This window comes from Coregonus clupeaformis, chromosome 37, assembly GCF_020615455.1.
Source record: "Coregonus clupeaformis isolate EN_2021a chromosome 37, ASM2061545v1, whole genome shotgun sequence".
Classification (NCBI taxonomy): domain Eukaryota; kingdom Metazoa; phylum Chordata; class Actinopteri; order Salmoniformes; family Salmonidae; genus Coregonus; species Coregonus clupeaformis.
In genome coordinates this window covers 11,752,646-11,768,537 of record NC_059228.1, presented here as the reverse complement: position 1 = coordinate 11,768,537, position 15,892 = coordinate 11,752,646, and the positions used below count along the sequence as shown (strand labels likewise).

Below are 15,892 nucleotides of genomic sequence, written 5' to 3'. Positions count from 1 at the left end.
TAATGCAAAATACCTGTTTCCCCATTAATCTGGTTGATTACCCATAATGACAAAGCGAAAACAGGTTTTTAGAAATTGTTGCAAATGTATTAAAAATATAATAACAGAAATACCTTATTTACATAAGTATTCAGACCCTTTGCTATGAGACTCAAAATTGAGCTCAGGTGCATCCTGTTTCCATTGATCATCCTTGAGATGTTTCAACAACTTGATTGAAGTCCACTTGTGGTAAATTCAATTGATTGGACATGATTTGGAAAGGCACAAACCTGTCTATATAATGTCCCACAGTTGACTGTGCATGTCAGAGCAAAAACCAAGCCATGAGGTCGAAGGAATTGTTTGTAGAGCTCTGAGACAGCATTGTGTCGAGGCACAGATCTGGGGAAGGGTACCAAAAAATGACTGCAGCATTGAAGGTCCCCAAGAAAACAGTGGCTTCCATCATTCTTAAATTGAAGAAGTTTGGAACCACCAAGACTCTTCCTAGAGCTGGCCGCCTGGCCAAACTGAGCAATCGGGGGAGAGGGGCCTTGGTCAGGGAGGTGACCAAGAACCCAATGGTCACTCTGACAGAGCTCCAGAGTTCCTCTGTGGAGATGGGAGAACCTTCCAGAAGGACAACCACCTCTGCAGCACTCCACCAATCAGTCCTTTATGGTAGAGTGGCCAGACGGAAGCCACTCCTCAGTAAAAGGCACATGACAGCCTGCTTGGAGTTTGCCAAAAGGCACCTAAAGGACTCTCAGACCATGAGAAACAAGATTCTCTGGTCTGATGAAACCAAGATTGAACTCTTTGGCTTGAATGCCAAGTGTCACGTCTGGAGGAAGCCTGGCACCATCCCTACGGTGAAGCATGGTGGTAGCATCATGCTGTGGGGATGTTTTTCAGCGGCAGGGACTAGGAGACTAGTCAGGATCGAGGGAAAGATCAATGGAGAAAAGTACAGCGAGATCCTTGATGAAAACCTGCTCGAGAGCGCTCAGGACCTGACTGGGGTGAAGGTTCACCTTCCAACAGGACAACGACCCTAAGCACACAGCCAAGACAACGCAGGAGTGGCTTCGGGACAAGTCTCTGAATGTCCTTGAGTGGCCCAGCCAGAGCCCGGACTTGAACCCAATCAAACATCTCTGGAGAGACCTGAAAATAGCTGTGCAACGACACTCCCCATCCAAGCTTGACAGAGCTTGAGAGGATCTGCGGAGAAGAATGGGAGAAACTCCCCACATACAGGTGTGCCAACCTTGTCATACACAAGAAGACTCGAGGCTGTAATCGCTGCCAAAGGTGCTTCAACAAAGTATTGAGTAAAGGGTCTGAATACTTATGTAAATGTGATATTTCATTATTGTTTTTAATTAGATGTGCAATCATTTCTAAAAACCTGTTTTTGCTTTGTTATTACTTGGTATTGTGTGTAGGTTGATGAGGAAAAAAACCAACTTAATCCATTTTAGAATAAGGCTGTAACGAAACAAAATGTGGAAAAATTCAAGGGGTCTGAATACTTTCTGAATGCACTGAACAGATTGAATAGAGCCCTAAATTCCCTTGCAGGCAGGAAGAACAAACAAACAAACAACATATTACCCTGTTAACATGTTCTCACAGCTCAACAGCATCGTGCCAATCCCTGATAAGGCTGATTTAATGAGGTGAAAACCAACAAGTGCCAAACAAAGGGCAAAACTATTAGATAAGCAAGAAGCTAATTACTCACTCTCACAATCAAGTGGAGCTCATTCTCTCTAGGTGATGTTTAGACTACAACGTCTCCCTGCAGCCACGTTCAAATCAAAGGTTTGGCTAAATACGGAGAAGGGGAGCTCTGCTCAGCACACTCTACACATGTCGATAACAGTGTTTCATGGCATTGTTTTCCTTTTCAATCAGATGTGTTTCATGTGCTTTGTTTGGAGAACACAAAGGCAGTGAGAAGGGCATTTTCAAACAGATGGAAATGAAACCATTATAAAATACTGAAGTGAACTGAATACAGAACATATTAAAAAGATTGCTGCATTATAATAACATTATATTTTAATAACTTTTTCTAAGAGTGGCCAGGGGACACATTTAAAAGACTAATGGAGCTAAGAATTGGTAATGGTACTATGGTATTGACGTGACTGACGCCAGTAAGGTGCCGCAATGCATCACTTTTCAGTCTTCCCAACCGCCACCAGAAAGCTGACCAAGACCCCAGCCAGTGTCAGCATGAAGGTCAAAAGTGCTCTGGGCCTTGCTAAGGTGATCCCTGTGTGGCGACTGAACACCCTCCCGGGACTCTTTACCCAGTCCCTGCAAGCTCCGCTTTCATCCTCCCTGCTAGTGCTGTGCTCCCCACCCCTCCCTTAAGGAAATGTACCTACTTATTAGCCCCCCTCCACACTCCATTATGTTACATTAGGAGTAGGACAGGGGAGGGGCCTGATGGGGGGCTTGGGGGGGGGCATGCTCCAAGTTGGGGATGGGAGGCTGTGGTCTGCAGATTCTGGTTCAGGAGGAACATTATTTCAACCATTCAATTCAATTCAATTTCAATTTAAGGGCTTTATTGGCATGGGAAACGTGTGTTAACATTGCCAAAGCAAGTGAAGTAGATAGTAAACAAAAGTGAAATAAACAATAAATATTAACAGTCCATTCTCTCTCTCTCTCTCTCTCTCTCTCTCTCTCTCTCTCTCTCTCTCTCTCTCTCTCTCTCTCTCTCTCTCTCTCTCTCTCTCTCTCTCTCATATGCAGATTCAGAGCAGCAGTGGGATGAGTACTTCTGTCTGATCTGATTGATCCCCACTCTGGGGCAGAATATTGATGTATCACAACCAGAGTCTGGTACTGTTCTGGTAATTTCCGATTGAGCCGACATATGCAGCGTTTACCATCAATGCAGTCTCCGCTAACAAGGGAACATTGCCTTTAAATTTCAATCACATTGAGCCCAAAGTACACTATGATCACTGCATGGTTTGTGCACAACATGTGGGTTTCTCAGGGAGTGGCTGAAGCAATTTACAGATCAATCCACACAGCGGAGACTCCAGTATTCTGCTGTATCCTCCTCTCCTCCTCCTCCTCTTCCTCCTCTCCTCTTCCTCCTCTCCTCCTCTACCCCATGACATGGTTGTGTTGCTGATATAGCTGCTGTTGATCTATGGCAGGGTGAACTTCAACATCTTACTTCTCATTTCTCCTCCTTAGCAGTTAAAAATGTGATGCCCAGAGAGCCTCACATCTACTTTAACACTCCATAATGAGAGAGAGCGAGAGAGTCAGAATCCCACAACTCAATCAGAGATCTGGGTGACAAGTTTTTACTTCTTCTACACAAACAAACACTTTCATGGCTCAACACCCGGTGGCAACACAAGATGCGATTTCTTCCCCCAAATAGCCGCCAGGAACCCCAGCACATCTTATCAGCACAGAGCAGAGGGCCACTGCAGCCCAGGCAATTTAAACCCTGTGATAGACATGGCAATTCCCCTGGAAAGCTCCGGATTGGAGGATGAGGACAGGGAAAAAGAGAATGAGAACCCGGAAAGGGTGAGGGGTGGGATGTGCGGGTATGGATATAGACAAAGTATGTGTGTGTTTGTGATGGAGGGAGACTTGTAGACTAGTTGCCATGCTAAGAAGTAGTTGTATATGGAAAATGTTAACAGGCTTAACCAGAAGAACAATAACTTAACTCAGAACAGCAGGTTGCTAGTGCAGAGATGTTGTTGTGTGTTTGAGTAGAGATATTTGAGCATCTGAGGATGCTCTATTGACTTAAAAATGACAGCCGATAGTAATCACACAATTCCCAATTACATATCCTCCATGCCTTCCAATGTCAGATAGTGTGAAGTGGGGGTATTGATTGGCACTCCACCTCACATCTGGACCACACTGTGTTCCTCTCCTGATCGGGGGTAATTTGACCACCTATTCGAAGCCCAGTTTGTGGTGTCCTTCATTGTATAAGATACATTATTTTCACAAGAGAACAACACAAACACCACTTTGTCAACTCACTAGGCTCCTTTCCCATTGTTCTTCTGGTTAAGCCAGTGTTGAATATAAAATGTGTTTGTACACTACAAAGTATTTCTTCAAGTAATATATCCTCAAGTTTAATTTGTTTATGACCCTTGGGGTTTACCTACCAAAATTGTGCCACCCACCGCTTGTATTTACCTCCAATACCTTTCCATAAACTCCTCAGAATAGTTCCGGTTTCTAGGCCAGTGAGATAGATCTTCCTTCCTCTGGGATGTCCACATTTTCTAGGATTCTATACGACCCCTCCATGAATCTAGAGAATTTCCATTAGAAACTATGGTAAATCATTTTACCCTAGATGTAGAGGGGAGTAGCAAAGTGAAGTCAACAAAGCCACCCTGAAAAACATTGACCTTAGCATCTCATATTTACTTCCAACTTGGGTATTTTATGAGGGTTTGAAATGAAACACAGATTAATATTTTGGCCAAAGCAGATACGTTTTTCAAATCTATTTCAAAACTCTGAAATTGAGGGATGTTGTATAATTTACTATTAAGATAACAACATGCTTATAAAATAAGCATCTGTTATGTTTGATTGAATCTAATGGTGTAAGAGAGAGTCTATATTTCTTCATAGATATGATTAATGTGTCATCTAACGCTTCATAGCTGCAAACTACCACTAGATTATACAGATGCATGATAATAAATCCTATAGTCTTTTGAGAGGCAGACTCTCTTTCTAAAGTTATCCAGTACCCTCAGAATGGTAATAAAACAGATGTTCTTCGTTAATACGTCTGTTTGGAAACATTTATTAAATATTACTGGCTAACTCGAACATGTCACAACAAAACATGGGAAGAAAGGAAAAACTTAAATGATCTGAATCAGTAATAGAGATAAGGCTTCATCGAGGAGTCAGTTTAATGCAGTGTTTCTTAATGCTGGTCCTTTGGGTCCAAAGGGATGCACATTTCCGTTTTTGCCCTAGCACTACACACCTGATTTGCTAATAAAAGGTTTGATGATGAGTTGATAATTAGAGGAATCAGGTGTGTAGTTATTGGGCAAAAAATAATAATGTGCACCTCTTTCCAGGACCAGGATTAGGAAAAACTGATTTAATCAACTACAAAGAATCTCAAATCAAACAAATAATGTAGCTGGTTTTGTCGTTCAAATCTGGAAACAAGTCATTTAATGTTTTTTCTTACACACATATAAAATAAGATAGAAAAATACATTATAAACTTGTAACAATGGCTGCAAATACACATATTGTTTTCTCATAGGAAATCATTTGGGTATGGTTGCACATAATCCATGGAGTAAATACTAACAGAATCAGTTGTTTGACAGCATGGGATCCTACAGTATAACACGCTTGATTTGCACACTCAGAAGAAAAACACCAGGTCAAGAATAATGCTGTCAAAATGGCAAAAATAAAGATCTCTGATAATAGCATAACAGTAACGTTACTAAGGGATGGGATGCCATGGTTTATTGGTTATATATCTTCACTCACAACCAATGAAACCATTTGTTTGCTACCATCCTTTTATCACCAATAAAATTATATGTAGAATATTAATATTCGCCTCACTTCAAAGTCAATCCATTATCTCATATAATAATGACTTCTAATAACAATTATAATAATACATATCACAATAATCATAATCATAATAATTATTGAGAATCCATACTTATTCATAATTTATTACTGATTATAATAATACGCAATTGTACTACAGAATAATTTCTGAAAAATAAATACTGTAACTGAAAGAAAATGGCACACATGAAGACACAATCTGAGACACAGAAACTCTTCATACACCACCAGAGGCCATTCTGTTGCATAGTAAATAAAGAGGGGGATGTGGAGCAATCTTTTGGTGCAGACCAGGAAGTACACACAGGCTTTACAGTCAATCACTAGTTACCACAATCACATAAACCCTTCACCTACAATTAACACAGCAAGTGTCGAGTCAGCGTTGAGACTACAGACCCAATAGTCCTTTATAGGAAGTAAATCAGGAGGGCAGAAACAGACACGTCCTCATCTAATGTGATAGGTGGTCGAGAGCTACATCATGGTAAAGGGTTGTGGGATGTCAGCTGCATGGGTAGTGGGATGTCTATGCCAATGACAACTCCTACATAAGGCAGTCCAGTCTAACAGCTTCTAACACTTCTAACAGTAAAGATGATGCATATCAAGATGTCCTTGTGTGCAAAACCTTGGAACTGGCATGAGTAGCATACTACTGGATATAATAATTGGGGAACTCTGAAGCCCTCCTCAACAGACAACGACAACCAGAGTTTCAGAGGCTACATGGTGAAATACTACAAGGCCAATCATTTTCTCAGTTCAGACACGAACTGGACATGTTACAGCTCTGTTTTATCATATAATCATTTAAATAATATTTGTCCCTTTAGGACAGGGTTCCCCAACTGGTGGCCCGAGGGCTGAATTTGGCCCACAGGGGATTTTAATTGGCCCCCGAAGACTGTAAAAACACCAGTAAATCAGCTCCAAGTGATTTTAATTTACCATGCATAATAGAGAGATATTTGTGATCATATATAAATGTAAGCAAGGTTTGAAATTATGTTTTAGTCAAATATAATTTCTGTTTGGGCTTCTTGCGGTCAATTTGCACGCCACAAATTATTTGTAGTTATGTTCCGGCCCCCTGACCATCCACTCGAGAAAAGATTGGCCCGCGGCTGAATCTAGTTGATGATCCCTGCTTTAGGACATTGACAGGACATTGTACCAGAGGGTCTAAGTGCCCTAGACACTGACTCTGACAGTATTGGTATACAACTGATATACTATTAATATTACTACTATATTGAGCCACCAAAAAGGACTTGTGTATCTACCTAGTCACACTTAAATGATGGTGGAAGGAGACCTACTGTGTCTGACTAGTGTAACAACAAGGCTGAGGTGACTGACTCCATCTTAGGGCATCTCAGGACTGACAGACTGTGTGTACTGACCTGGCCTGCTGCTTAAAGGCTGATGATGACACATTCAGATATCAGAAACCATAATAAGGCACTTTGTTGTTTTTCCACTTCAGTTAAATGCTCAACCCCGAAATCAAATGAAAGGTTGTTTTGGTCTTCACCTCTCCATCCACAGAAATAAAACAGGATTGTTTTCATGACATAAAGGGTTTAATTGTTAATTTCTCTTTACAATACTTGAAGGTATAAAAGACTATGTTTTTGAAAAATATATATTTATCTTCGCCATGAGCACCCATGTATAATAAAAGTGTCTGTTTTCTTTACATTGGTGTTCTCTCCCCCATTTTTACACATGTATCTAAAATTTCAATACATTTGTACAGCAGATAGGCAAGCATGGCTTTTACATCCTAAAAAACAAACAGTTGACCGCAAGATTTTCCTTTATGGTAGAAAAACAACAACAATGCCAGGTAACGGGACAGGTACTTTACCTTCTATACGCTTGATACTCCTTGTTTGACCCCTAGTCTCTCTTCAAGTCCTGCTAAAATGACCCCCCCAGTTTCCATTTCATAACAGAACCAGGATTTCATAGAGTCAGTGAAGGGAGAGGGGTAATCAGTTGGCAAGGATAGATGGGTGGACAGAGAGTGAGAGAGAGAGAGAGAGAGAGAGAGAGAGAGAGAGAGAGAGAGAGAGAGAGAGAGAGAGAGAGAGAGAGAGAGAGGGAGAGACAGAGGTGAATGCACTCTGCTCAGAAGGCCTCACCGCGCTGCTATACATTCAGAGCCAGCTCCGTTACCATGACAGTGGGAAAGTCACCTGGGCGACATGGGTACGGTGGGTTTGGGCCGGTGGGAGGGGTCGCCATCTTCATCTTCAATCCGGAGGAGGCGACCAACGAGCCATTACTAGGGTGTTTTAGAGTGTGGTGTGTTTGGAGGTTGCCTGGCTGGGGACTCGTTCAGGGGCATTTCAGACCTTATTGCTTGACAATGATTCAGTGCAGGTCTAGAGCCAGGGTCAGTCTCCTACTAAGCAGACAGGGCAGGCAGGAGGTGCCCGCCAAGCCATTGTAGTGTGTCCATTATTCGGGTGATGAGAAGCTGTGCCGTGACCGACTGTAACAAGCCAAGGCTGCTTTATGTGTTCTTTCTTTCTACCGGAGAACTGATCTGCGGCCAGGCAATGGCCAGGTCATCATGTGTGAAGAGTTCAGAGGTCAGAAGGTCAGGGGTTAGTTGCCAGTGGCGGCTGGGGGGTTAGGAAACAAACAAACAAGAAAGGAAAGAAAAATAATAAAGGAGAGAAACAAAAAGGAAAGGAAAGAGATAGAAATTAGTCTCAGCTGATGACAGCAGGATGACAATATGACTTAACTAATCAGAGCTATACCTTGCATCCATTCAATCCACCATACGATTTCTCCATAACTGTAACTGACCAACCTACGTGTCACAATGTGTTTCCATATCTTTCACAACACCTTTGACCAAAGCCAGAGCGAAGGAGCGAGAATGAAAGGAAAAAAAGGAATGCATTCTTTTGTTTGTATAGATACAGGACAATTCATATGGTGGGTTGATTGAATCCAAGAGTTCAGGAATAACTCTTCATCTATTTGAATACAATGTCATAAAATCATGAAAGCATGATTTGACATAATATGAACGACAGCCCCATCCCCCCTTAGCTCAAATGTTAAAAAGGAGGAAATGTAAATAAGACAATAACAGTATGTCTAATTGTTAGTAGCAGTCAAGTGAATAGACAGTAAATCTAGGCAGAGGGAAAGATCAACATGAGATGGAGGAAGGAATACTCTTGGACAGTCAGTAAAGTTATTGCTAACTGACTGTTAATAGTCATTAGAGACCTTCAGAGGTTCAAGAGTCAAGGGCTAGTAGTGATGGAAATGAATATTAATAAGTCTTATTGTTATAGAAGAAATGAATTTAGAGAGGATACAATGAGAAATTCAAGAAGACCACATCATTGTGGACAAAATAATTTAGGGCCAAAACAGTGTGTATAGTTTTTTTACTCAATATAATTTTTTATTGCCTTTTTAAAGTATGTTTTCTATGTACAACAAACATGAAAATCTTTGCCTTAATGATACAAAGCAACACTACATGGTATTTTCTAGAACAGCATACTAGCCATGGAAGTTTAAGCTGTGAGCATGCTAAAGCTGTCACTTCAGCCGGTACCCTCAGCTTAGGAGACAATAAACAATTCACAGGACACATAATATAAAATGCACTTGCATATAAACTCTGAAAAGGTCCTGTCTTTTGTAAAAAGCCCTAAAATATATTCAAAAATATAGGACATTTTCTAAAGTGGTGCTATAAAGCTGCTATGATGCATATTTGTCTTTCCTACAAATAGCCCTCTAGAATAATCTGTGCTATTTCTTTGCAAAATACAAGTAAAATCTGACATTTCATATACATTCCTGCTTTATATTTTTAATATATATATATATATTTATATATATATTTCAAGAAGCCACAAGTATATACTATTTTCTTTGCAACAACAAAAAATAAAAAGAAGCTTATAGTAAAACATAAAACAAATGTCTCAAGTGGATTTTTTTTCCATAAATGCATTCATACTCTGGCAATTTCTCATCCATAAAGTGGACCCTAAAATTCTCTGTCCACTCCACAGTGGTCCGTTTAAGACTTCTTCAGCTTAGATCATACATGTATTAATTTACTCATTTCATTTCATCATCTGAGGTTTGTCGTAGTTTTCACTTTTTAAACATGTCTGCCCTTCTGACTGGAGCAGAGGAGATGAAAAATGCTTTTTACTTTTTAAAATCATTCAGTGCAAAATAAGATTTGTGCCGTAGTCTCTCTTTTCAAATGAAGCAAAATTCAACAGATGTAAAGAAAGAAGAAAGGTGTGACTTCTTTACCAGATTGACAAGAGACTGTAAATCTTACTGTACTAAGAGTTTGAGAAAACTGTGTATCGTTGAGAGCTGTTGTAAACACTTTCAAATGCAGTGTAAAATATCCAGAGGAAAATCTAAATCAGAATATACTGTATAAATCTCTAGACCCAATGAATGTACTTATTTGATACTATATTGAGACTGTTCAACATCTTTGCCAATATGAGCTGATAAAGAGGCCCACATTTCAGACGCCATTTTACACCTGCTTCCTCCCCTGCCTCCATCAGAGACACCCTGCCTCTAACACACAGGTTTGACTGGTTGGCCTGCACTCAATCCACCTGCCTCATGGTTCAACCCCCAAACCGCACTGATACACAAATGTCAATCATATTACACTGTATTACCGTAATGTTTGGATAAAGTGTTGACCAAACTTTTAATGGTGTAAAACTGTTAATCAGAGTATGGGCCCAAACCTATGAAGAGGTTGATTGAATACAGGCCTTTGTGCAATTTTATCTGATGTTGGTTTCTCATTAATTTTGTCAGTGTTACCTATCTGTTACCATTATCATATTTTTATTATGGATTAAGGTTTGACCTTTTAGTAATAATATGCACTTCTTAAGTAACTCCATATTACAGTTATTTTTTTACATTACTTATTTGTTTTAGGGCAGATTTGGCCTGTAATGTTTTCAGAGGCAATTCACAGTCTGATCTACAGTGAAATCTGAATATCCTTAGATACAGTTAGTATAATATACTGTGTGTATCTGAACTTTTTTTTGTAAAGAATATCACTGAATTGGACTGATTTCTGTGATGGATAATGTTGATGATAGTCATAAATATGTTTTCTTTTTAAGAGTATAAGGATTCAAGCAATGTCCAACAACGTATAAAGTGCGACACAATGACTGTACATGATGAACATACAGTGCTATATGTTAAAGGGATAGTTCACCCAAATTACAAAATGGATTACTGTGGAAACAGTGCCAGGGAAACTAAACCAAAGCATGTGTTGTCCGACTGCTTCCAGGAAACCAATGTTATTTTGTAATTTGCGTGAACTATCCCTTTAATTGTTCCACATCATTTAGCAGCAAAAAAGGTGATTCATTAATTGGTTATTGAACATTTAATTTCACTGGATTTTTTTACTTCAACGTATGCACTAAAATGTAGGCTTATTGATAAATATACTGCTTGTCATCTGTTTTCAATTGGCATTGGCATCAAATTTCCTGGCACATTGCAGCCGTTTACTTGATTGGGTACAAGTCATTATCTGTAATGAAATGTAAATGTGATGATACACAGTGTGTGTCTGTACAAGGCACACTGAGGTCTAAGGATGAAGAAGAGAAGACACTGTAGACTACAGATCCTGCAAATTCCTAGTTGCCTGTGGAACTTCACAAATGGTTTCTTCTCAAATAACTTCCTCAATTATTCTCAATATTCAGTGGGAGTAGTAAAAGTTCTGCATGGACTTAAAAAAAGAGGGCAGGAAATGTGTCGACTTTAGAGAGTAAAAGGTTTGGCAGTTGTGTTTGTTTCCCCTATCTGCAGAATAAGCTATTTCCAGTCTAAAGCCAACCATGTGTCCATCCCTCTCTACTCATAAGGCCGTTGTTGAGACTTTTGACACTAAATAAACAATTTCATTTTGTATCCAAATTACTGTATTAAAAATGGGAAGCTACTGCAGTCCAATTAGACAGTGAAAAAACAAATATGACATGACAGGTTTACACCCACTTTTGTGTTGTCTTTGACAATAAAATGGGTCAGATTCTCAAAAGTAATTTCCGCAAACAAATAAATACAAATGGACATACTTGATCAATTATAATGTTACATTATCCACTTAATAAAGAGTTGAAGACTTAAGTGCATAAAATTGCAACCTTCTCGTTCAACAGAGGCGGAAACTAAAACACAGATAATTGTATCTTCTTTCTTTTAGAAGTGGTATAGTCCATTATTTGTCATCAACATCATGTCAGATCCATAAAGTCATCGAAATAATGGAGTGGAGTAGTTTGTTTTATAAATGCAGGTGTGTGTGTTTGTGTCTCTACCTAGATAGTGAAAGCATCATTACCCTACTGTGTTGTGGTCACTATTCTTCAGAATCACCTAAATAAATGTTTTCAGAGGCCAAGACAAAGAAGGGGGTGCAGTATGTTGCATCACATCACAAACTGGGACAACTATCTTAACAATTTGTGCATATTGCAAAACAGATCAGGACCAACAGTGAGCAGGCATTGGCAATAAAACACAAAAGCATAGGAGCTAAACTAACCTCTGTCTGCGGTCACTATCCTTTGGTAAGGATGGACCCGCAGTTCGTGCCTTCGAACTTTAGCAGTCACTGCACCTGCTCGGATTGCAACAACATGACCAAAACAAGGATTAGGTAATTTCATCCTTCACCTTTTCCATCAATTCAATTCATCATATCATCAGGGTTTATATATGACCAAACATCTAACAAAATTATGAAAAATCATTAGAAATACATGTTAAGGCACAAATTATACTCATATACTTTGTTGTAACAAGGAGAAATATTGGACTTAGTAGCATCCGTGACTATGGAGTAACCTTGACTGTAAGGATCCATGTTTACTTGAGTCCTTGCTACAGATTCACAGACATTAGGCATTTATGTATGCACACACACGCACACACAGAGGGGAGCTTTACTAGTCACATAATCTCAGGTTGAGCATCAGGAAGTGCATCTCTCCAGTTATTCGTTTTAAATATAATACTGATCACTCACTCCCTGGTCAAAGCCCAGAGATGAAAGCTTTTAGGCACATATGCAGTAATAAAAAATTAACATCTCCTATTTTTTTTTTTTTAAGGCAATTAATTAAGTGATTAGTAAAGCGAGACAGTATTGTGTAGATTTTCAAACCCAGACATAACAGTCAGTGAAACAGTTGTATAGTTATGTGAACATATACATGTGTGGATGTGTGTTTACAGGATGCACATCCACATCCACATCCACATAATGCATGGTATAAAGAGCTGTGCCTCTTTGGGGAGGTTTGGCCAGTGTAAACATCAGTAGTGAGGGAGTCTGTCTGTCTTTCTATATGTCTGTCTGTCTGCTATAGGCCTGGCTCATGGTTCATTATATTAACAGGCCGCTGTGAAACAGAAGCGCATAAGTGTTAAAACTCAGATCGGATGAGGGGCTCAGTAAGGATCCATGAAACTCTTTTAGCCTTTCGTGGGGAAAGCCACACCTATAGAATAAAGGAAGGGAACGGGGAATTAGTGCCAGGAGTGTCTGGAGGTCCTTTGAGAAGCAACACACACCAGGCCCTATTCCCAAAGCCATTTTAGGACATTCCGTTTGAGTCTATACAAAAAAGCGTTATATAAAAAAAGGGCCATGTTGTTCACTCTCTGACTGTTGTTTTGAGTGAAATAATCATTCTCTGAAGATTATGATAAGAGTGAAGTAAAGACTGTCAGTGTGGGGACAGAAAGTCCTAAAATCACTTTGTGAATAAAGCCTGTCAAGCCTACAGTAGATGCTTTAACTGCAGGTGCCTTGTCGCCAACACACCCCACCACTCCCTTGGCTCCGTAACCCCTCCATCTCGACCCCCGCTGACCCCTCACCATCCTCATGTTACCCCTCCAGACGCCCCAGAGCCACACCCAAGAGAGAGGGTGAGGGGGGCCCAAGGGGGGTCTCCAGCAGTGTGGGGCTCAGTGCTTATTCTCCCTCATCATCATACACAGATATATCATCATCATCAGGACAGGAAATCAAAAAGGGTTGATCAGTAACACACAAGTCACTTTGAACAGACATTAAAAGAGGAAGGGCCGAGGCTTCCCCATGTGGCTTGTGGTTGTTCAGAGAGGGCCGATCCTCGACCAGTCCAACGTGTGGTGGCGGGGAGGGAGGGTGGGGGGAGGAGGAGGTGGGTGTGTGTTGTGTGAGGGGATGGAGGGAAGGAGGGAGGGAAGGGGGTGTTTCTTTAAAAGGGAGGCCGGTTGGAGGGCTCTCCTCGCTGCACAGTGATGGGAAAGTGACAGGTCTGAAACCCAAGGTAGAGGGGCAGCTCTTCGGCCTTTGAGGACGCTGTATAGGTTACACAAGAGAGAGAGACAGGGTGAAATCTTCGCTGGGCTCCGCCGCTCCTCGACCCCCCTCACAGTAACACCCCCACTCACCCCCCCCTCTCCCTTCACCCAGACACACAGTTGGAGGCTTGGTCAACTGCACTGGGCAGAAAGCTGGCGGCTACTGGCTGACACGATACAGACTGGCTATCTAGAATGTGCTCAACCCAATTGGACAAGCTGCTGTTGGCATTTTGATGCATTGATAGCAGTTCAGGTTTACACTGTGCCTTTGGGTGCATTCTTAATGGAGTCACGTTGTGTTGGTAATATGCTATTTCTAATCTTATTTTCTAAAGTGGCTCTTTCAAAGCTATAGGGCTGCGTGTGTATGCGGGGACTGGGAGAGAGGATGGTAAGGACCTTTTCCCAAATAAAACAGCTCCCTCTTGTAATTCACATAGAGCCAGTTGAGCACTTAACTGCCTGTTCATTTATGCACACATTACTTAAAGGGCTTTTTAGATGAGAGAAGTGTCTCATGATAGTGAAAAGAAAGATGTAGTAAAGGGGGGTGGGGGTGGGGGGGGTGGGGGGGGTATTTAGGAGGTGTGGCGCAGGATCAGCATGGGGGCTGGGTTCCACTGGATGTGGTGGTGGTGTTGTTGGTGGGGGGCTGCGGGGCAATCGCAGGGGCACGCATGCTTACCTAACACCCCGCTGGAGTCGATGGGGTACTCCAGAATGGAGGTGGCAGGGGCCAGCGTGTAGGGGTAATCGTAGGGCGACGCGTATATGAGGCCCGACTCGGGACCCTGGGTCATGACACCCGGGTGGGGCGAGCCGTTGGGCATGCAGGTCTGGATCTGTCGGATCAGGGGCATTAGGGTGGGGCCGGCCGGTGTAGGTGTGCGCAGGGCGTTCTGGGGCATGGGGGCGGGGCCAGTGATGATACGGGGCGCCTGGGCGTTCGCTGCAAAAGAGAAGGCAAGGGCAGCTGGAGTGAGCGGGAAAACACAGGAGGAGGAGAAGGGAGGTAGGGAGAAAAAGGAGGAGAAAACACAAGTTAGCATCTATCACACATATCATAGGACACACTCAAAGCATATCAGATAAGTCAGGAATAGGACAGGCTACATAAGCAAACTGTTCGACACACTGGCCTTAGCTTCCACTACACAGCATTTAGCACTATGTGAGAGAGGTATTCAAGGCTTGCCTCCATTCATGTCTAGTACTGATTTAGAATCTGCCACAGCAGTGCTGGCTGGGATTTGTTTAGGACAAACACCATGTGATTGGAATGACGCACGCATTTCCCTCAGCGACATAAAATGGACGCCCAGTCAGAGCCAGACCTCCTCTCTTCCTCCTTCAAAGAACTCGACTCGACCGAGTGCCACCCAATAGGAAAATGCACTGAGGTGAATGCTGAATGTGACAAGCCAAAAGCACCCTCTGTTCAGTTCAGCCACTGTGCATGGCACCACACAACACTCCTCACTTGTTGTGAGAGAAAAGGAGCAGTTTGAATTACACCCATGAGTTCCCGGACACACAAAGGGCTGTTCTACTGTGTCAGTCAGAGCCTACCCCCCTTACCCCCCCAGGGAGAGGGAGGGGGAGCGGTGATGTCATCCTTACGTGACTTGATGTTGGCGTCTCGGTAGGTGCCGTTGAGGATGGCCAGCTCCATCAGCTGCATCCTCTTCAGGCTGTCCTCTCCCTCTGCCTGGAAAACACACAGACAGACAGACAAAACCTGATGAAGTTCTATGGAAACTGAAATGTCAATTTAATGGACAGATTTATTTAATATGTGAGATATAAAGATCACCAGTGTGCTGGAATGACAGAAACGGTC

At 41.8% G+C, this 15,892-nt stretch overlaps 1 protein-coding gene across 4 annotated transcripts in view; it reads right to left on the bottom strand.

Annotated features, from left to right (window-relative positions):
- Positions 1 to 6,702: 6,702 nt before the first annotated feature.
- LOC121553658 (protein quaking) overlaps positions 6,703 to 15,892 on the bottom strand; it is a 100,868-nt gene continuing 91,678 nt past the window's right edge. The window contains exons 5-8 of one of the 4 annotated variants that reach the window (XM_041866943.2): positions 15,673 to 15,760; positions 14,738 to 15,025; positions 12,239 to 12,313; positions 6,703 to 8,258 (exon numbers count right to left, since the gene is read on the bottom strand). In XM_041866943.2, the coding sequence (XP_041722877.1) occupies positions 8,242 to 8,258; positions 12,239 to 12,313; positions 14,738 to 15,025; positions 15,673 to 15,760 (468 nt within the window). In that variant the 3' untranslated portion in view covers positions 6,703 to 8,241. Of the gene's footprint in view, positions 8,259 to 12,224; positions 13,197 to 13,639; positions 14,048 to 14,737; positions 15,026 to 15,672; positions 15,761 to 15,892 lie in introns of those variants that run through there. The other 3 variants (XR_005997557.2, XM_041866944.2, XM_041866941.2) reach the window with 3 other exon arrangements.